This window comes from Solenopsis invicta, chromosome 1, assembly GCF_016802725.1.
Source record: "Solenopsis invicta isolate M01_SB chromosome 1, UNIL_Sinv_3.0, whole genome shotgun sequence".
Classification (NCBI taxonomy): domain Eukaryota; kingdom Metazoa; phylum Arthropoda; class Insecta; order Hymenoptera; family Formicidae; genus Solenopsis; species Solenopsis invicta.
In genome coordinates this window covers 20,453,843-20,476,185 of record NC_052664.1, presented here as the reverse complement: position 1 = coordinate 20,476,185, position 22,343 = coordinate 20,453,843, and the positions used below count along the sequence as shown (strand labels likewise).

Sequence of the window (22,343 nt, the reverse complement as noted above, 5' to 3'; positions counted from 1 at the left end):
CGCGCATTTGCATTGGCGTGTAGCCGATAATTGGGCAGAGAGGCGCGGGGTACGCGAGTCCAAATAAATTAGAGCGGCTTCCACGCCGCGCCGGTTCACTCTCCGTGCTCCGGCTATAACGCGTACCCGCCATTAAAATAATGTGCCAATCAATCGGACCGCGTTCGATCCGATCGATTTGTCACGGGCTTCCGAAAAATTCTCACCCGCCGCGTGTGTACGCCGCGCGAGCCTGCCTCCGCGTGACGCTGATACGCGGCAAAACATGAAAATCGTTTTAGGAAACGTCACGGGTTCATATTTGTCCCAGTATCGAAGAGCAAGCCTGGCATCGCCGGATATATCCTATCTGCGCAGATCTCACGTTTCTCTCGAAGCGGACATCGAAATTGCAATATTAAATTTAACGCAAAGTGCACCTTAAAATTTCACCGAGGCAAGACGATTTTGGAACAGCAATTATTTAAAGCCATCCAAATAAAATATTTCTTAATGAATGACATGAAAACTAATGATTTCATTAAGAAATGCTCTGAATCGATTACAAACTTTTCGACACTACGATTTCAATGAAATTCTTAGAGTATTGTGTACATGGAGAAAATTTTTCGTTATATTTTACTGCAAAAATTCGCCACAAATTTTACCACATGTGTGGTACACTGAGAAAAAAATGTTTAATGACTATAATTGCATAAAATAATTATGATTGTAAAAATAATTATGATTAGGAGGACTATTTTTATAATTATTACTGCGTTAATAATGATACCTTTCTTTCTTTAAGTGTAAACTTGGAACACCTCTTAGCAACTTATTAAATATTATTATTAATGATAAGAATTTTTGATATATATATAAAACATTTTCTAAACTGTTTAATGAAAATCGCTATGCAATATTGTAAAAGGTTCTAAAAATAAAATTTTTACAATTTAAAAAAATTTTTCTTATAACATACTCGTATAATTAGGAGTAATACGTATGTACAATTGTTAGCAATGAGAACCAGTTAGGCTTATGCGCTCCTAATAATTTATTGTCTAATCGGTTAATTCAATAAGAATAATAAATAATTGTTATTTAATAATAATATATAATCATGTATATAATATTAATATATAATCAATCATAAAAAATGTGTCTTTATATAACTAATGTAATTAATGTTATACATATTATCTTTTAATAAACACGCTTACCCTAGGAAAATTCGAATCTCTGGATCATGAGTTTCCTGCTTTACGTATTACGTGTTTTTTCTGTGTTGATGTGTTATATATTATTTAATGACAATATAAACAGCATGCCGATTAATTATGCTGCATGATAAAATTAACACGAGTGATTAAGTCAGATTGAAAATATCATGCTATATTGTAAAATTTACATAAGATATTGAATGTATTTATTGGTAGTTGGCATTTATTCAATATAAAATAATAAAGAATTATAAACTGTTCAACATATTTTAAAATTATTAAAATTTAATTATACAGTTTAGCAAAAAATAATCATACATAAGTCACATTTTACAGTATTATGTGTAATAGATTAATAAATCAAAGAAAATTTCATAAAATTCTTCGAAATATTATACAATGTTGTCCTACGACTACCATGATATTTTCAGAGTAAATTTTATGAGAAAATTCTCTCCGTGTATTTCTGATTTTCAGATTTTAAGAAAAACATTAAAAGAAGTTATAAGTGATAAAAACACCTCATGACATGACTTTCATCCCATTACAAACAAACTGAAACTCAAGCATTAATGGCTTGATGTAAAATTATATGTACTTAAAAAATCATTTGGAAGAATACTCAACGATTTTTTTTAACACTAATATAAACTAGAATTTTCCTCGTTGTACGTTCCGCACACAGAGCTCCCCTTAAACTTATGTTTAAGATACATCCTGTATTTATCGTCGAACAGGATAGGAACGGTAATGCACGGGTAACAGGATGAAGGATACAGTGCGAGCTGGAGGCGATGGAAGCTACAATATTGGACGTTGCTTTTTAGCGCAAGCGGCCGCGTTCATAAATTCCCCCTAGGGAGATCGTAAGATCGCGAGAATGGGAGGAAGCGTGAAAAGAGGGTGAATAATACTAAATGTGACACGCGCATAAGTATACTTTATGCATAAAGCGAGCGAGAGAAAGAGAAAAATGTTCCCTGTACTAAAAACAGCTGTGTACAAGTTTAAGTAATTGTACGTTCTAATATCAATTAAAGGCAAGAGAGTATCGGGAAAAGTTCTCTTCGAATGTACACCAGCGATGCGAAAAGTTGCACTTTTACATGTCGATATCGATAAAACGTGTCAACCAAAAAATTCTCAGTGCAACAAATCAATTTTGAAGCAACGGTACTGCAACGTATGCAACTCTGCGTTATTCCGAAACGCAGGAACGAAGCAAAGGAAAATCGAAATGAAATTTGGGTAAGGATTTGTTCTCGTTTGTTTCTACGACCAAGTTCGCCGCGCAACACGCGAAAAATGAATTCGGCTTCTTATACGCGATGTTAGTGCATTTTGTAAGAAAAATAAAAGAAAGGAAGAAATAAAATTGTCGTTTTGAAAAACTTTCGCGTAGTCTTATAACCGAGAACTCCGAATGTCAAATCGCATTAAGAAAGTGTACAAAAATAGGAGAATAGGAAAATAACTGGTTTTTCAGGAATTAACTTTTTCAGAAACTATCTACGGAATGTAATCAAACTTTTTCCTATTTAAAAGTATATACTTAACTTTTATCTAGTTGCAGCAATGTCTACATTGTTCATTTTAATTCGTTGTTAACATCGTGATGGAAACAGATGTTTTACAAACATTGCAGTGCATAACTTTTTATTTTTAAATTAAAAAAAAGTTTGATTGCATCGTACAAATTTATAAAAGTCTTCAAAGGAATAAAAAAAAAAACTTTTTTCGATCTATTCTATTTAATTTTGTGTTCCACACGTGAAACACTTTAATTCAATAATAAATTAAATATTAATATATAAGCGATATGTGAATAATATAAAAAGTGCCATTTCTCGGAGCAAATCTTGGTACTTAATAATAAGTAATAAAATAATTGTTATATCAATTATTAAATATATTTTTCTGTTTTATAGACTGCGTGCCGATATGGTTTGTCAGACTTGAAACGCAATGGTAAACTTTATAATTCATTTTTTTTTTAATTTTTTAAAGTCATTTCGAACGGTACAAAATAAAAGTTAAATTGACTTTGCAACAATAAACATCATGTTTTTTCGCAGAAGTAAAATATGCTCGACTCGATTGCAATTTTTTTTTCTCGAATCACCAAAGGGTGGAATTCGAGTTTTGACAAATGACCAATTCAGTCTCTGATCGCCGGTTTTCGGAATCCGTCTGTCGGCATCGAGCACAGGGTCTCATCGAGCGAACCTAGCTTAACATCTGTGCCCGCGACCTTGTAATTTTGCGCATCGAAAGTAGCGTTTTCTTGAGATCGGATCGATAATCGCCGACGAGTGAGAGGGTGTATCATGAAGGCGCGATTTAAGGAAACGGAGCGTTGTGTGATTTACACGGAGAGAGAGCCCGCCTCGTTTTAGTACCGTAAACGTGATATGTAGACTCTTTGTTCTTAACGTGAACAAAAATAGAGCGAGTACATCTGTATCCTCTTCCGTCTGCCCTGTGCTAAGGAAAGTAGAATCAACCCGTTCCGCCTTCGCTGAAATTCTTTGGTAAATAAATGCGTACCTATCCAGAAATTAGCCATAAATTTCAACCAACCCGTAAATTTCAGCTAGTTGAATTTAATTAACACTTTCTAATTTCAACATATTCCCAACGATGTAGTAGAGATAAGGCGATTTTAGAAAATAATGCTGTCTATTATGATAGCGTAGGAGATATGTATGTATAAGTGAAATTTAAATAGCTGTATTACCATCGAAGAGCTCTACTTCACAAATCTGTAAAGAATTAAAAGTAACGAACAAACCACGTAGCTATAAAGTACGAACTCATGTTTCTTCTGAAATAGCGCGTTTACCGTAATCCATTTTTATGGGATTCTATGGTGAAGAAAATACCTTCGCATTGCCCGGTTGAAAATTGCAATCTTACACATAAATCACAGCTTGCGCTACAAATAATCTGCCTATTATATAGCCTTACGTTGCGGAAAGTAGAATTGTTTTTTGCATCAATTACTCGGAAGTATTATTTTAACACATTCGTTATTACTTTATTACTTCCGATAATTTCATTCATATAAAACATGCCAAAATATGTTCCAAATTAAATATATGAATGTATTTTTCTGTGATTATTTAATGAGGAATAAAGTTATTAAAAATATGCCAAAAATTTTTATTAACTTTATTTCTCATTAAATAATCACAGAAAAATACATACGCGAACTACATTTCTGTAATTGTACAAATTTTGTAGATAATTGTAAATATTCTACTTTTCACTTTTAGTAAAGCAAATTTATCAATTTATAGTCAACTTTTGCTTTCTAAATTCGCTCAAAGTTGTTTCTTGCAAAAGTAAGTAGAATCTATATTGAAAACATCGTCGCGATTCGACGCGTTCAACTCGACTCAATTAATATTTATAAAAATACTATCTAAAACTTGCTTTCCCCTCAGAGTAAAAGAAATTAAATTGATTCACTCCTCTGGAGTACATGAATTTTACATCAACATGTAATGTTGATACAAAAGTTAATTTGTACGATTAAATAACAAACTACTTTATAATACATAGTATAAGTAAAAATTAAGAATATACAGAACGTGATGCATAAAAGAATGTGTCAATTAAAAAGAGAATGCAGAGTGAACAATTCAAAAACTGATAAAACGAAATAGTTGTTATTTTATAACGAGAGTGGACAGAATGAAATTAATTAAATATCAGACTGTCATTCAGCCAGCCAAATTTGTTGACCTCTTTTCAAAATATTCATTTCTACAATAGACGTACAATGGAGCCTCCCATATCCGAAGTTCCATTATTCGAACAGCGTTTTGTAATAATGTTTACAAACTGTTTAAGTATACGATACAAACTTTAAAATTTCTGTTTGAATACTTACATGAAATTTAATATAAAAATATGTTTATTCTATTATCCCAAAATTCCTTTATCCGAACAATTTTGTCTCCCTATTATTTTGGACATGGGAGGCTCCACTGTATATTCTTTTTACGCTATGTGCTAATAAAAGCGACGGATTTTTTTTTTATCAGATCACCGACATCCATTATGTATGCCACATTACATGTTGTGCGTCGTTACGTATATACGTAAGAAAATATATAGTGTGGCAAGTAAGGAAACGCATTTCCATCCGAGAGCTCAACTGCAATGTAGGTAAGAATACCGCGTAATATTTTCCCCGTCATTTACAGCGGTAATACAGCGTAAGAAGCAAATATGACTTACCTTGCCACGTTTGGAGTATTTGAGATACTGGTAGTGATGATTATCGTAATTGAAGTCGCGCGGCGTGAGGGTAATGTCGTGGGTACGGCCCATCTTTCCCATGAGCATCTTCTTCCTTTGCATCTGCGTCTTCTTCGAGTACGTTCGCAGATCGGCGACTGCAAAATTCACCTCTGATTAATGTACTCTTCCCGCGGCACACGCTGATTGCAAGTCGCGGCGAAATTACATTTCGTCCCAGCGGCGCAACGCGTCGAAAATACTTGGTTCGTTAGCCCGAATCAACTCGGGCGTGACTGCCGACAAATTGTACGTCAGAAATCGAAAGGCCGACTGCGCTTTTTAACGGCAGGATACTTTTCCGCCCATCCACGACGGCGGGAGTGATTTTTCAGCGCGAGGCAGTACCCCTCCCCCCCCGCCCCCCGAGTTTGTCGTCGTCGAATCTGCGGCACGAACGGGACGCAGACTCCAAGTGGAGAACGTCAATAATTCCTCCGTCCAGAAAAAACAGACGAATTTTTACGGCACGGAACCCCGAGTATTTAAGGTAGGATCCGATTTAAAAGCAGGACGTAGCGGGAGCAAAAAATAGAAAGAGACGGCTGGAATTAACGGCAGAAGGAGATATACGTCGCGCGCAAAAAAATGTCATTTGTCCCGAAGCATCGTTGTATCCCGTTTTCACACTCGGCGCTGAGTACCGTTTTTATTTCGAGGCTTCATATATTTCTTGCCCTCGCAGAAAAGGCTACTTATCGAAATTATGCATTACATCCGCCAGATATTTAATTCAACCTGGAGAGCTTCGTGAGCGATCCCTGAGTAAACATTTTAACTCGCGCAGCGGCACGTCATTTTTCATCAAGCTTACCGGAGCTCCTAGTGGATCATCCGACCGCAAACATGATAGTCCTAACGGCACCTGATAATCGATATTCTACACGTATATTGCTAACCGCTCGATCGTGAATGCGATAACATTTTATTGCCTTCATATTAATGTTTAAAACATGAAAATAGAATATGCGCACGTGCGCGACATTACGGGATGGCTGATAAAAAAGCGGCCGTCTTTGGAATCGATTGTATTTACGAATCAATCGCCACTCATTAACCGTGGCCAAACAAGCCATTCGAAATTAGCACGCGCCCTCGATCAACGGTCGTTATGATTTTTCCGGCGAAACGCGAGCGACCGCCGCGCTGATACAACTTCATAAAATTCAATTACCACTCATACACCAGCGAGCCGGTAAATTTAGATGATTGGAGCTTTGCTCGTTGATATCCATTAATATCAACGAGCGCCGAGTAAAATTTATTCCAGGTCTTTTTTTTCTCTCCTCTCTTCTCCATACATTAGCGTAACAGGTCAGAGATTGCTGTCTGCGTAGCTTTAAATCTTTCATGAAACAAATTTTCTACGAAATAAGTATTCCGTCCCAGTTTACGTCACGTTAAAACATTTACGTTAAGATATACTTGATATTTTTCAAAAAGTGTGTAATTTAAATCTTAAAGACAGATCTTTTCGCTCGCATTATCCTCATTCTTCAATATTAAATTATGAATATTTTATGCTCTCCGCATTTTCATATTTAGCTTAGGAGATGCATCAGAATTTCCTACACGTGTTAGCTGCGAATATATTTATTTCCTAAATGTAACTACTTTTGAAACTTTACGCCACATTTACCAGGTTCTGTTTCATGAATATTATACAACTGTTCAGCTTAAATTTTCGATGAAGGAAGACACTACTGGAATTCCTGGAAATATACACACGTACATTTTCGTTATTGATCTCTCCATGTCTTTTCTTTATTTAGTATATGATGCGGATACGCTGGTATATATGCACGTTAAGAGCAAATAACGAATCGCCAATTCGCAAATTCAATCGGTCCTGATCTTGCCTGTTCCCCCAATTCGACGACGATTCGCGATTCGCTCAACGTTTGCCGACGCACATCGCGTTGTATGCCCAACAGCAGCACTATTGTGCTAACCGCCAATTATGAATATTCATGGCAGGTCCACGTGTCGTAGTGGCGCAAAGCGCGATGCAAACGTGGCCTCACACCATTGTAAAACTTACAATACATACGTATATCCCAACATTTGAATATTATGCTTACAAATTATTCGTGCGCATTAAATCTGACAGATTTGGACTTTTAAAAATTGTCATAGACGTATTTCTACTTCCATTGACGATTCAGCCAGATTCTCCGTATATCGTTGTGAAAAATCGTCAAGATAATAAAATTTCTGTAATTCGCACTTTCGCGATTTCCAAAACCCATATGATCATGTTGAAATATTAATTTTATTTTCATAAAAATGTTTATTACTTTATGTTACTTTTAGGCAACTAATTGTAAAATATCGAAGACTAGAATTAGAAACGTCAACTGATTAAATTTCATAATTAAATAATAAAAAAAATAAAAAATTCAGATCTATCCGGCTGAACCGTGTCCTACTTTACAATCTCTGCACTTGTAATTATTAATACCTGTTTCTGTTGAGTGTGTGTGTGTGTGTGTAGCAAAAATATTGCAAGTTTATTTATTTCGTATTGTTTTGGAAGAGAACTCTAGTGTGAGTGTGTATATATATATCTGGGAATTTGCGAAACAAAATACTAATTAGTTTCTGAAAAATTAAGGGAAAGTTATTTACAAATCTTCTTGATATGATATTTTCTGATTCGCGATTTTCGGAGCAAGTTGTATATATAAAAACAAATTAAAGTTTCATAATAACAGACAACTCATTTTCGCTTGCCTTTTTTGTGTATTGCATGTATTAACATATTTATAAATCTGTAATGGAAAAACACTTTAAACATACATTTTCATCATGTTGCATTTTCCATGAAATAAAATTTTTATATTTTAATCAACTTTTTTACGACTGAAATCACACACAAATATGGTTTGTAGGAAAGATAATTGAAAAATACATTGAAATTTTTCGGCTAAACGAACATAATTCTGTAAAATAATTTTTCTTTCCCTTTTTATTTCTCTCCTCTCTCTCTCTCTCTCTCCTTCTCTCTCTCTATCATAAAAATACAAAAATATACAAATTACAGAAACTGATAACTAATTATTAAATAAATATTTCTTTTTTTCACCAATAACGTGTCAAATTTAAACAAAAATTTTATTAGAAATTCAACAAGATAATCATCTTGCTATAGAATGACTATTAATGCTATTAAAAAAAATAAAAGTAAGAAGAGAGTAATGCATTAAAGAAACGAAAGGTTAATTGAAAGACTAATTGAATTCGTAGCCGAAGAATAGATAAATCAATGGCATGCACTTTTGAAATAATGTACAACTCTCACCAGAGTTCTCCTTTACTCTTAAACAGTGTTCAAGATTGAATCAGTGTCTTGGTTTAAATTCGCATGTGTGAACAAACGTATCTCTCACCTTTGCACGGACAAAAACCTTTGCAGGCGATGTGGACGGAGGTGTGGTGAATGCAGTTGTGGTACTCGAGACGGCACGGCGAGCTGTACGTGCGATTGTCGCCTCCACAGAGGAACGTAGGTTTCACCACGGGACATTCCTGGCACCTGTAACACAGGAAAAACACCCGACGGATGGCTTTAAACTAGACGCTTGGCTATCGACACGCATGTGTTTCCTAGAGAGACCGATTCGGCAAGTGAAAGAGACAAAGGACAGACTACCGGGCGCTCACACGCGAGAGAATATCGAAATTCGATGCTCTCTCGTCGTGCGCGCCGCTTGTGAATTTTGTTAAACGACGTGTCACTGGATATCGAGAACGGCGAGGACGAGATGACGTAGGCCCTGTACTCTCGCGTACCTGTAGTCCCGATATGAAGCTCATAAAACCTCTCGTAAAAATTTATGAACTCTCGTGGGAGACGGCGCGCGGCGTACTATGCAAACGCTGGGCTTTGCAGTTTTGTGGTCGATTCTGGCTGTGAGCTATTTCGACGACGCGTCGTTACAAATTGTCGAACAGAGGGGACCGCGCGCAGATGTCGAAGAGGAAATTAGTTACGTTGCGATTAACGGACGATGAAAATCCAAGAATGTACAGGCGCGCGTCGTAGTTGAGCGGAAAATGAAGATCAAAGGCATCGTGAAGGAGAGTACTAATCGACAGGGCGACACTCTTGGAAGTCGCGACGAGGGACTGGAAAAGTCTCTGGTTGCTCGTTCCTTCAGCGCGAAGCTGAATAATGAAAATCCAAGGATGTGCCGGGGAGTCAATTACAGATATGGCCGGGTTTAATCTTCAGAATTGCTTGCCTGCTGCCGTCTAAGCGCGCCATTGTACGTATTATTCCCAGCGAGCTCTCGCTTCAACTGGCGCTTCACGGCCGCGTGCGCCCGCCTCGCCTTTTGTTCCCCGTTAATTTCGATACTGCGAGAGACTCTTCCGATTCTCTCGCGAAAATCTGGTGCGGTAAATCTACCGAATTTCTACCGAGAAAAGGGACGTTTTATCCGAGGAGTTCTAGAAATAAGGAAAGAACAATATCGGGAAAACATTTTGGGCGATTGTGCACTTAAAGGGACATTTTAGAGACAAGCTTTTAAGATCCGATTTTGTGTATTGGGAATTATAAAAAAATTGTCAAAACTGTAGCATTGAGATTTCGCACCATTAAAAGATTATAAGTTCGAGAGTGTCGTGTTCGCAACTATCTCCAAATATCGATTGAATGTGTTTATCTTTGCACTATCAGAATCAAAATTTCTAATCGGGATTAGAATAGAAAAGTCGATCTTTCTCATGCAGCTAGAGAAAAATTATATTTAAATTGATGAAATTGTTCCTTTAACTTGGTTAACTTTTTTTTTAAGTTTAATTGAAAATTTAAGGAAAATAAAAATTTATTCTCTCTCAATTTCAAAAAATGACGTTATTAGCCCTTTTTTAAAGTAAATAAATTATTTGTTAAAATTATTTGTTTAATATAAACAAATAAGTTTTTAATTCAAAGAAAGGACTGACAGAAACGTAAGAAATAATTCAATCGTTCTTAGATTTTAAAAATATATTTTTTTCATTTAAAAAAAGATTTGCGTTGCGCATCTAAACTATATCTTCAATTCTAATAAAAGGAACAACCAAAAGTGTTCTTCAAAGCAAAGAAATTTTCCTTCAACCATATATAGCAATGCACAAATTATTTTGATTCAAACAAATTCTTTCTTTTACTCAAAAAAACTTTTCTTTGAGTGTACATTCACTGGCCTCTTAGAAAATTTCAAGTATTATCAGAAAAGATTTCTAATAATACTTGAAAGTAAAAATATTCTTGACGCAGTTAATTTTATAGCAAACCTTGTGCAGCATAAAAATAAAGCAATATTAAAATGAGATCTATAATTCTTGTTCTTCTCCGTCGAATTAAATAAGATTGACTCATTATTTTGAGATAAGAGTAACACATAAATTTCAACTAACAATTAGAATAAAAAATTGCTTGTTATAAAACGCATGATGATTAATCGTTACGCAGTTAGTTACTCTGGATAGGAAAAGCGTGCGATCAAGCACTCAAGATTCGTATGCGATGCATTATAATCAATGCATCCACGGAAATTCAATTTTTGCTTACGCGTACATCGTAAATCCTTGTAAATCTAATAGATCATTTGACTGTGAGACAAGATAATTTTAGTACTTACGAAGCGAGCAGCTCCCTTGTGGGCTTTCATAATATTTTATCAGAAAGAACATTCTTCAAATTTTCCTCAAATCAATTTTTTAAATCAAGAGAGATATTATGAGATTGAAATTTTTATTATCTAATTCAAATCTGTCTGAAAAAGTTAATGAGATAACACCATGATTATTTTATTCTAGATTTAAGAATTTTTTCATTTAAGAATATGATAATTCCTTTCCCAATGATAATTATGTCCATATACCAATCTTATTTATTACATAGAAGAGTAATAGCATTGAATCCAGAAATCTTTTCAGTGGGTGCAGGGTTAACGAATCCCCAGCAAACAAGGTGACGTCTAATGACATCTTAATAACGTCTTAATGACGACGTCTCTAACGTCATTTGAACGTTATTTGACGTCATCTTGTTTGCTGGATCAACTCATCAGGACTCTCTCATTAGACACATTTTGAATATAACGAAAGAAAAGCTGTTCGCTTTGAAGCTCGCGCATAATATTAATGAGAGTTTTTTCGAACGAGGCTTCTGTAAGTCAAGATGCGTACTATGATGAAGCAGATAAATTAGGAAAGCCGCAGGGATAACCAAGATACGAGATTAACGTAGAGACAGTGGCGCGTTTGCTTCACCTTGTGATAAAGGAGTTGAACCGGCTTAATTACCATGTTACTTGGTTTAAACTAATTACGCGTTTGCGCACGACCGCCAATTCTCGAAGGAGAGCGTACTGAAGCTATTGCGGTCGAATTCGCCTTGCGGAGCGGACAGACGCCCCGCGGAATCTTCGTCGGATGGGGGAGGGGGGGGAAGGACTTCCGCATTATGAGCCGCGTTACGTGTCGATATTAATCGCTCTATAATTCAATGGCAATTTTCGACGTGATAACGTGGCCGCAGCAATTGTCGACCGGCTGAGTTTTGCGGAAATGGAAATTCTGCTCGTATGAAATTAATTGTGAGGTTTATGCATGCTCGGATCATGCATCGCTGCGTGTAATCGTTGGCGATCTATGCTTAAATTTCATATTTTACAAACATATTGCGAGAACAGGAGAGAAAGAGAGACAAGGAGATGTGACATACATTCGGCGTCATAAAGAGTAGATCTCTAAAAGATTAATGACGAAAGAAGGATGTACGGAGAGAAAAAGAAATAAAAATTTAACAATGATAGATTAAGTCTTCCATGAATGAAATGTACTAATTTTGCGCGTGCAGTAATAACACTAAAAAATGCATGCGCGTAATTCTCGCAACTGAGTTTACAATTCACAGATATCAATAAATTTTAGATAGAGAGAACGTGTTGTACATACGTACGAATCACGGTTCATAAAAAATTGTTACGAATACTCTTCAAATAGTCAGAGTCGAGCATCTGACAAAATCGAAGCGTTGAAACTTAGTTTACTCAGCTTAGTAAACGTTTAATCACGTCTGATACTCGAACGAACTGATTGACAGACCGCTATTTATTGATCGTTAAACAGCAGGTCGCGCTCCCTCCGGGAAAAAGTTTTCAGTTAGAGATCTCGATTGTGCTTGATTCCGGGAGACGTCGATGGTTCTCTTCTCGCGGTGGGATATTCCGCGGTGGGATATTCAGCGAGGGAACAAATCGTGTAACTGGAAAAGCGGGAAGGCGTGGCGGGCGGGTAATGCACATGCCAATCCACCTTTAATCCCCTCTGTATTGGGAGACCGGCCGCCCGCCCGAAGCCGCCTGTGAGAAGCTCGAAACTTTCGTCAGGTGGCACTTGAACTTTATCGTGTCTACTTTGGATGTTCAGGATAAACCATTACCTCCCTCTCGGCGATACTTTCGCCAGAACCTAAATCCAACAATCGAAACAAGATCGCAGCGCTGTAGAGCAGGCATGAAAAAAAAAAAAGTTATTTTGAAAATGGAAACGTCCCCGCGAGAGGCAGCCGTACAGCGTATAAAGCTTGACAAATTGGATGCTGAAAAATGGCGTTACCTACTTTTGCATGACGAGTTGCAGCTATTACAACGTGTAATTAAAAATTCATTGAAAATTAATATCGCAAGGCAGTGTTTAATTAATCGCCTGGGAAAGTTCTTCCCATATAATTCATCGTCGACGAAATGAAAACGTAGAGTGCACTTTACTCCGAGAAGTGCAACAAGATATAATTAACCGACGCTGATTATACCGGTATTAATTAAATTGAATTCTCGTTTGGGTTTCAAATCAATTAAATGTACGGATTATTAAAAATAGGTTATTTGCTAACATTAAATTATCTTGAAGCATGAGAATGACAGTTTGTTTTACAATTCATAATTATAACGATGCTGTGATCAACTTAGACCACGCATATAATTACTTCTTCCTTAATGAATGCAGATATGATAACATTTGCTAAAATGTTTTGTTTGAAAGGGACAATGAAGGAATTGTTTCTGCGTTCAATTAAAGTCCAAAATAATACAAATGATTCAGTAAATTATAAAACGAAGCCTACTTTAAATAATTTATAATTCGTATTAGAACTATCAGATTAAAATACCGTTTATAACTTTGGACAATACAAAAACATTGAACAAGTCGCAATGCATATGTATATAAAATAATATTAACATACGTGTACATGCATATCAATAGATAAAATTACAAATAAAATTTTGTCTTACCATCTGACACAAGTTATAATTTGCAGTAAGTTAAACAAAATAAAATGACACAAGTAAGAAAAAGATGGTACATAAAATATCGTTTCTTTTTACGACAATAAAGAATTATTTCAAAAATAATCAATTATACATTATCAACTTCTACCAAGTTTATTGTAAAAACAAACTTAAAATAATTTTTCTATAATTCTTTTAATAATATTCTCTTTTTTAATCTCAATTATAATGATACGTTTTCCATTACATAGGTGTGTATTTGACACACTAATTGAGACAAATTTAAACATGGGATTTTGCTCTCGAAGCAGATCTTGTCTTGTATCTCTTAAAGAGCATAAACTTAAAATAAATCTCGAAATAGATAAAACATAAATATTAATCGTTAAAGATTACGTAAGAAGATGATTCTTTTTATCTTCAGAAAGAGTATATATTCTATTACAATAGTTATAACTATCGTAATAAAAACATAATTTTACTCTTTATGCCAACGAACATTTCTAACGAACAAACACTTGGAAATTTCTCTCATGTAATTAAAGGTGAGACAGAAAACTCTCACGCCATTTCTCATGATAACCGACCGTTATCAGCGAGTTAAGAACTCGAATCCCAGAGGAACAAATAAAACTTTCCTATCTGTCTCCCATCTGAAATGCATTTGTCGTTGATACATGTAGCACGGACGCACGCTGTCCACCGTTATCACACACCATTGTCGCCATTCGCGATTTTTCCCTCGCCCCTCCGCGCATTTCGATCTGTCGCAGTGATATTGCCGTATCGAGAAAACGGGACCGGGACACGCAATGATGCGTAAGCAGTGCGAAGAGGGGAAACAACAATCGCGAGTCTTTCTTCAGACTCGGTTCGCGAATTTTCGCCGCGTACCGTTCCCGTTCCGTTTCGTTCCCCGTCACCGCGCTTATATACGCCCTCGAACTTTTGATTTACGCGGCCTCGATGGAATTCCATGAATGCGAAATGTAATCCCCTACACAAGCCCTCTCGTTCCCCGCCTCTTTTCCCGGCCAGTTACCTCGGGCCATATCACCATCCCTCGTCCAATGTGAAACTTTGCGTTTCAATCGTGCCCTCCAAGTAACAAACGACGGCAGCTGCCTACGGGAAATATATTTTCGGCGAAAGGGTGGGCGATTTATTTAGAGAGGAAGAGACTGGACACAAGCGGTAGCACGGAGGAATCAAAATCTACGAGGAATCTCTTGGTTTTCCTCGCGGAAAATCCGTGAAAGAGACTATAAAACGGAAGGAACTGTTTATTACCCTCTAGACGCTAACGATTTGCAAATGTCAATAAGAACTTTTAGAAATATTCTTCATAAGAATGCGCAGCATCATTCAGCATCATTCAGTATAAAATACTGAGCCCTAAGCTGTATTGATAACGCGATAATGTATTAAAATAAATTATGGCCTGTGATCTTTCATAGTCTTATGTCGATTTGAATTCGAGGTAATATCTCGTAGTAATTTTTCACATAACTCTTCAATCTCTCAAATTTCCATATTTTCATCTCCATAAATTCCTTTAAATAAAAAATTCTTCGATTCATATTAAACCCACGGATTAGAATAAAATAAATGAGAATAGAAAATTCGAATGTACGAGAATAGATTTTCGTTCACATGTGAGAAATAATTTAGAAAAGATATCTTTTTCTAAATAAATGATATCATTTATTTTTGCAACGCATCGAACAAATTTATTTCATGTTATAATAATACAATAAAATTTTGGCGTTAAAGCGTAAACATTATATAATTTTACATCTTTTTGTCTCTAACATGATTAATTGTAAACAAAAGCGTAAAAAGAAAAAAATTTCATGGTTCTAATAAATAATTTACACTTATGTGCCCTTATCATAACATCAGTAAACGATTGCAGGAAGGTAGTTACAAGGTATTGGAAAAAGATACCTTCATTTTTACTTGCAGAATGTGTCATATTTCTTTACTCAAATTGTTGCACTATTTTCTTCAAAATTTATATCCAAGAATTAATATGTCGTTAATAATTCTTTCAAGTATTGAACATTAGATTTGTATTGATTTGTATCACTTGCTTTCACGCAATCATTCATCACACGGAAAGAGATTTAGATTTACGTCGCACTCAAAAATTCAATTGTACAGCCAATTTTTATTAAATTGCTTGCAAGAGAATCATTTTTTCACATTTTATTTTTAATAATAAATTCTTTAATAATCATTTTATTTTTGTAATAAATTCTTCTGACAAAAAATGTCAAAAGAAGCCTTTATGATTTTCGATAGCCAATATAAAACTTCTAAACGATACCCATTGCATAACGGAAATGTTGCGCAATATGCTTCCACAGTTACGTTTCATGATACAAAGCCATTTACATTTTTACATGTATCAGTCTCAATAAATTGTTTCATATTGACACTCGAATTGCCTTTCCATAACAATCTATCTTTCCCATAAATATCAATTGTTACGCAACGCGCAATTAAAAAAGTGTGGCTAACATCAATATCACAATATATTCCAAAATATCCAAATATCAAAGCTGCCAGATGTAAAATTTTTTGTAAAAGAGATTTTAAATTCAAATTCCACAGTATTATAATAGTTGCGATGCGTATCACAGATATTCTTTTTGTTAAAATTTTTATTTATTAAATACCTCAAGAAGAAAAGCTACATCGTTGTAAAATATTCTCTGCATAAAATATATACGTATAAACGTATGTATAACGTATATGAAATATTATATATAAATCCCAGGAACGACACATAATGTTTGAATATTAAATTTAAGAAGAATAATGCTTTAATAACGTTTATAAATAATTTTTAATAAAAAGTAATGCAATAGTTTAAAAAAAAATTTATTTTGAAAAAATTAAAGAAAGATTAAATTTTGGAAGTTTTACGACTAACACGAAAAAGTATAACAAAGTCAAATAAAAGAGTCACTTAAGCACAGTGGTGTATCACTTATCTTGGAGAAATATGAAAAATCACCTTTGAAATTCTTGGGTCTTTTAGATCTAAAAGAGTGATTAAAATTTTCGCGAATCGCAATAAATACACATGCGTATATCATAAAGTTTGAGTAAAGCACAGTAAAGGTACTAGTATAAAAAAAAATATACAAAATTGCTTTTCACAAATTTTTTACTATGTATTTTTTACGAGTACTACTACGCGATTGATGAGCGACGAAAAGTCCGATATAGAAAATCGTTTGATATCAAATCCTGGCTTTAAACAACACACATGCTTATCAAGTTATACGTTTAAGTAACATAGTCGTTGTTGCTTTATTCTTGTGATGGCTTACTTAATAAAAACTATAATAAATGTGATAGCATTAGATTTATTGTTTTTGATCATAATTTCTCCCATGTTTCCCCAAAATAAGTGATACATCACTCGACTCTGTTTAAATAGCTCTTTATATATAATGTGATATATAATTTATGCGTAGTTATCTTGAAATTTTTTTCATGTTAGCTAAAAAACAATCAAAACTCAATATGTCTTTTGGCAAAAGATAATTAAATAAATTGCGACTAAATTTTTAATTAAAATTTAACCTAAAACGTTTTAACGTGTTAAAATTTACTTTATGAAATGTTACAATAATATAAAAATGCATTGAAAACATGTAGAATAAAATCTGCAATATTCGTCTGCTTACGTGTTGATATGTATTACGCGTTTAAAAATTGTAACTGGCATTTAAATAATTACAAATCGTGTTTCAGACAGCTGTTAAAATTTAAATTATTTGAATTACTGTCGAAAAAAGTTAGTTTTCAACAAATAGCATAACATTCAGTTGTATTACATTAATAAAATTATATAAAAAATTTATATTAATATATAAGATGTTTATGTTATATTAAAAAAAAAATCCTATATGCAATACCATTGCAAAGTAAAGATATGCCAACAGTAAAAACAGATATTTCTATACACAATTACGCCTATATTGTATTTAAACAAATATACGCAATAATATCATATAACTGATGCTAATAATGACGATAAAAGTCAACGAGAAGAGGTTGCGTCAACTTTCTCCCCCTAGAGAAATATCGATCGTAAATTGATCAACGAGTCTGGTACCGAGAGTTAAACTTCCGCGGGACGGTCTGTACATCGACTTTAAAGCTCTCTTCGCAGGGGACTGGCTCTTTGACGAAGACAAAGCGCCGGCTCGTGGCGCAACGTGGGAAAAGCTGACTCGCAAAAAGAATCCCGGCGGGCGCTCGGGCTGTCTTTGTCAGCGCACGACGATTTTTCTTGACGATCGACAGGAGGAGTCGCTGCTATTAACGACCCGTTGAACATCGTACACCGGAGATTGAAGCTCGTAATGAACGAGCCGACGTTGTGACGACGACGACGACGACGTCGACGGCGGCGGCGGCGGCGGCGCGACGGTGCTCATAGAATCCATCGGGCATTTCCCGTTTTAATTGCAAGACCGTACCCAGCACTGTTTGCTTATAATTAACGATACGCCAAAGCACTTTGCGAATTAAAACTTTTACCATCATCCTCTTCCCCGCTGTCTTCCGTCTCGCTTCTGTTTCTCATTCTCTTCTTTTTCACGGGTCTCGATTCACTTATCGTACTCCTATTCTCCACTTTCTTGCGCTTTTCAGCCGCGTAATCAGTTCTCGATACCATACGCGAATCCGAGAGCGCGCGTACAGCGGAATCTATTTTTCAATTATTGGAAATTCCCTCGGATCAAATCGACGGAGAGAAGAAAGCGGTGACAATGAAATTCTTGTGAGAATTAATCGATTTCTATCCTTTCGGGATAGAAAGCGATGTGAAATTCAATCGTTTCTTTCAAACGTGAATCTCGTCCTTGTGACCCGATGACGGATTCAACAGTCTTCGTATATTTGTTTAATGATTTATCAAAATCGTGCATCTCATACAAATTCTACCATTCAAATTCCTCTATTCAGATTTAATGATATTTAAACGATTATATAACGTTGTTTCAATTCAGACATAAAGAATAATGTAGCTAAAAAAAATTTAATTAAATTAAAAAATCGTAGTAAATACCTTTAAAAAGCAAATAGGCGATTCCGGAAAAAATTTCTTATAAATTCACAAAATGCGTTTTATAATTAGGTAAATGCAGCAGAATGTTTAACGTTTATAAAGTTAAATCCACAAAATTGATAGTAATTTATATTAAAAGGTTTGTAACGGAGAGAATTCGATAAACTTTGATTCGTTATTATAGGCATAAAAATAAATTGAAAACTTAGATTATATTAACAATAAAAAAAACTATTGCCAAGATTACAAAATATTAACATTTGAAGCTGTTGCAGTCTGAATTATCACGCTAAATAACAATTAGTTTTGTACAGGTAACTCGAGAACGAACAGATATCGAGATATTCTTTTTCTCTTAAATTAAAGAGCATTTAAATATTTTATAGAACTATTATAAGCTTTATATAAACTTTATATAAATTAGTATAAACTTTATATGAACATGTTTGCCGAATTTGCCTTCATTAACACACCTTTCTATCCGTTTGATATTTTTCTCACTTTAATAAAAAAAAAATGGCATAAGTTGTGTTTACAATACACAGTAGAAAACATTTTGTTTTTATATTAAAACCGGTTGTTGTTAAAATTTTTATGTTAAATTTTTAACATGTTCAATCATTAATTTAATATAATATAATTATGTTATTTAAACATTATTGTGTTAAATTAATATTTAACATTTTTTAGCGTTAAAATAACACAAGTTAAAAAAGAATTAAATAACATAAAAATTATGCAGTTTTAAAACATAAAGTCTATATATAAATAAAATGTACGTGTCAACAAATTATAAATGTTAATTTTATTGAAGAAATAATTTCGTACTCTGTTTCCCAAACTGCGTCGAAGTGTAACATTTTTTTTTATATTAATTTTTTACATAATATTTATGTTACTTTTTAACATATTCATCTTATGCTGAATTAACACAGAAATTTGAGTAGAACGTATGGAACATGCAATATATGTTAAATTCAACATAAATTTTCCAACTACGTACGCATCGATGTGTCACACGCTTGTCTGTCTTCGCAAATACGAGAATTTGGATCTAGCGTAGAGAAATGTTCATCGCAGGATAATTTTAATTTACGCGTAAAATAACAAATCAAAATCACTCAGAGATCTTTGTCTTTTCCTTCGAACATCCACTCTTGGAAATAAAAAGATCTACGAACAGGAAAATACGCAAGGGATGGCTAGAACGACCTGGCGCACGTACGAAAGAGAGGAAGGAGAAGGATACGAACTTAGTCAGACGGGAATCGTCAAAGCATATCGACTGCGCGACCAACGTCCAAATTTTGAATTAAACATGAGAAAGCAGCGGTCGCATGGTGGCAGTAGAACGGAACACACGGTGGGACGCTCGAGGCAAATGGGACGCGCATTCCTATTTCATGTAAAATTCCGTCCTTGTGTGTGTTCGTGTGTATGTGTGTGTGGTTACCGTGGCTGCAAACCAAACCCGATCCCATCGCCCGTAACGGCTATCGATAACGGCTTATGCAGACTCAAGAATCGACGTAAGCGTCGACGGCTCGGCCACCCTCCCAGAAGAGCTTTTCGGGAAAAACGGAAGACCTGCCGCTCTAAACGTCGTAGCCCGTCATCAAATTAGCGAGATGAGTATTCGACAGGTCGGACAGGAATTCGCTACGCGAACTTATTTTGACGTGCACGGGAAAACGTGATTGAGGTTAACGAATAATTATTCGTTGACAAAAGTCGTTCGTTCGAAGCGGACCCGCTTTCTCGCCTCACTAATTACGACAAAAGCAAACGAGTAACGGAAGTTGAAACTCTCGTCGCAAATAGAACAAGTGGCCATCATGCCTTTGAATGCGCGCTGCAAATTGCAGCCATCGTGCGCTTCTTGCCGAAGGAAAGAAGACTACCACGATGCCAATCCGATTCCGGGTTAGATTGAAGCCGATGTTATATGAGTTGTACCGAAAGCCCTTAGTCTTAATGACAGCTTCTTTACGCAATTCGCCGTCGACTTTTTCTCACCTCAAACGCCGAGATACCAATAGCCTCTGTGTTACAAACTAATTGAAAGTGGAGAGCCTTTCGCAAACGCTGAGAGAAACAATTAAATCCATTGTTCTCTACAAGGTTTTATTATTCCTTTTAAATAAGACTTACTTTACCTATTTTAGAGAAATTTTATTTCAAGATTCAATTACACCTAAAAGTTTTAAGTTGGCTACTGAAAATTATAAAAGCCTCTCTCAACCTTTTACCCGAGAAAATTTTTACTTAAAAAATTTTAAGAATTTATAAATAAAAACAAAATAGAAAAATATCGTGATTTCTCGCTAAAGTGTGAATGAATCAATACTTATTAAAAAATTCGCTTTTCTTAAAAATATTGATTTCTATTACCACTTATCGTACTCATATTAGTATTATTTCATTATAGTAAAATCTGTAGTACGAATTGACAGTTTATAAAAATTTTGATTTAATTTGTATAATACCGTATTTTCATTTCAGTTTTTTTTTTCTTTCCGGAAAATGTTCACTGTTTGATGCGACTTTTCATTTAGCAATTTTCAAAAATCGACATTCGAACGAAATCGCTCGATAATATGGAGTTAGGGTCAAATCACGATTGTAGCAACATAATTGGGGAGCGGTACAATGGCGCGGAAGAGTTCGTTAGAGAGCTAACGACGAGACTTCTTGTCAATAGTGTTCCCACGTAATTTCTCACAAGCTACTCGTGGAGTTGCCCGTGAAGTTATCGGCGAGACCTCACCGGAGGTGACCTTCTACAATTCGCGTGAAACAAATTTGGATTCTGCGGCTTCTCCGAACGCGCAATAAATGCGCGGTGACCTCGAGCGAGCGGACTAAATAGACCGAAGACATACAAGAATTACCGGAAACACTTTAAGATGCAAGCTCGCGAGCGAATAACATTACTAAGACTGCATTTCCGCGATAGTATGCAAATACTATGCAAAGACATAATTTCGGGAAACATTAATGTTGATACTATTTCGTAAACTGCTCGCTGCGACCTGAAATGCAAAACGATGGCGTCCTTCCGACACCGGCGCGGCGCCGGCGACGTAACTTCAGATAATGGAAATCGCAAAATTGTAACAATACATAAGAAAACAACGACATTTTTCCGCAAAGCCGTATTACCCGCGGGCCGCGAATTTTCGATGCGTCGCAAAATACGACAACATTTTCGGATAATTGAAATTGGTATCTATTTTCTTGGATAAAAGTTTTCTCGATGGGATGTATCCCGCGCGCGAGTCATCCCATATAAAATACACTCAGCGCATATTAAGAAAGTATTGCGGTGAAAAGTTTCCTTATCAAAAAAAAAAAAAAAATGAAAAAAAAATGAACCATCTAACTTTATCGAGAGCATAAAACTCGAAAGCAAAACCCTTTTCCTATAACATTTTTAACCGTCTCTAACCTGTT

At 35.2% G+C, this 22,343-nt stretch overlaps 1 protein-coding gene across 1 annotated transcript in view; it reads right to left on the bottom strand.

Moving 5' to 3' along the window:
- The window catches only part of LOC105194744 (proteoglycan Cow), a 132,984-nt gene that overhangs the window by 17,929 nt on the left and 92,712 nt on the right, over positions 1–22,343 (bottom strand). The window contains exons 5-6 of the mRNA XM_039449930.1: positions 8,897–9,042; positions 5,448–5,605 (exon numbers count right to left, since the gene is read on the bottom strand). Of these exons, the coding sequence (XP_039305864.1) occupies positions 5,448–5,605; positions 8,897–9,042 (304 nt within the window). The remainder of the gene's footprint in view (positions 1–5,447; positions 5,606–8,896; positions 9,043–22,343) is intronic.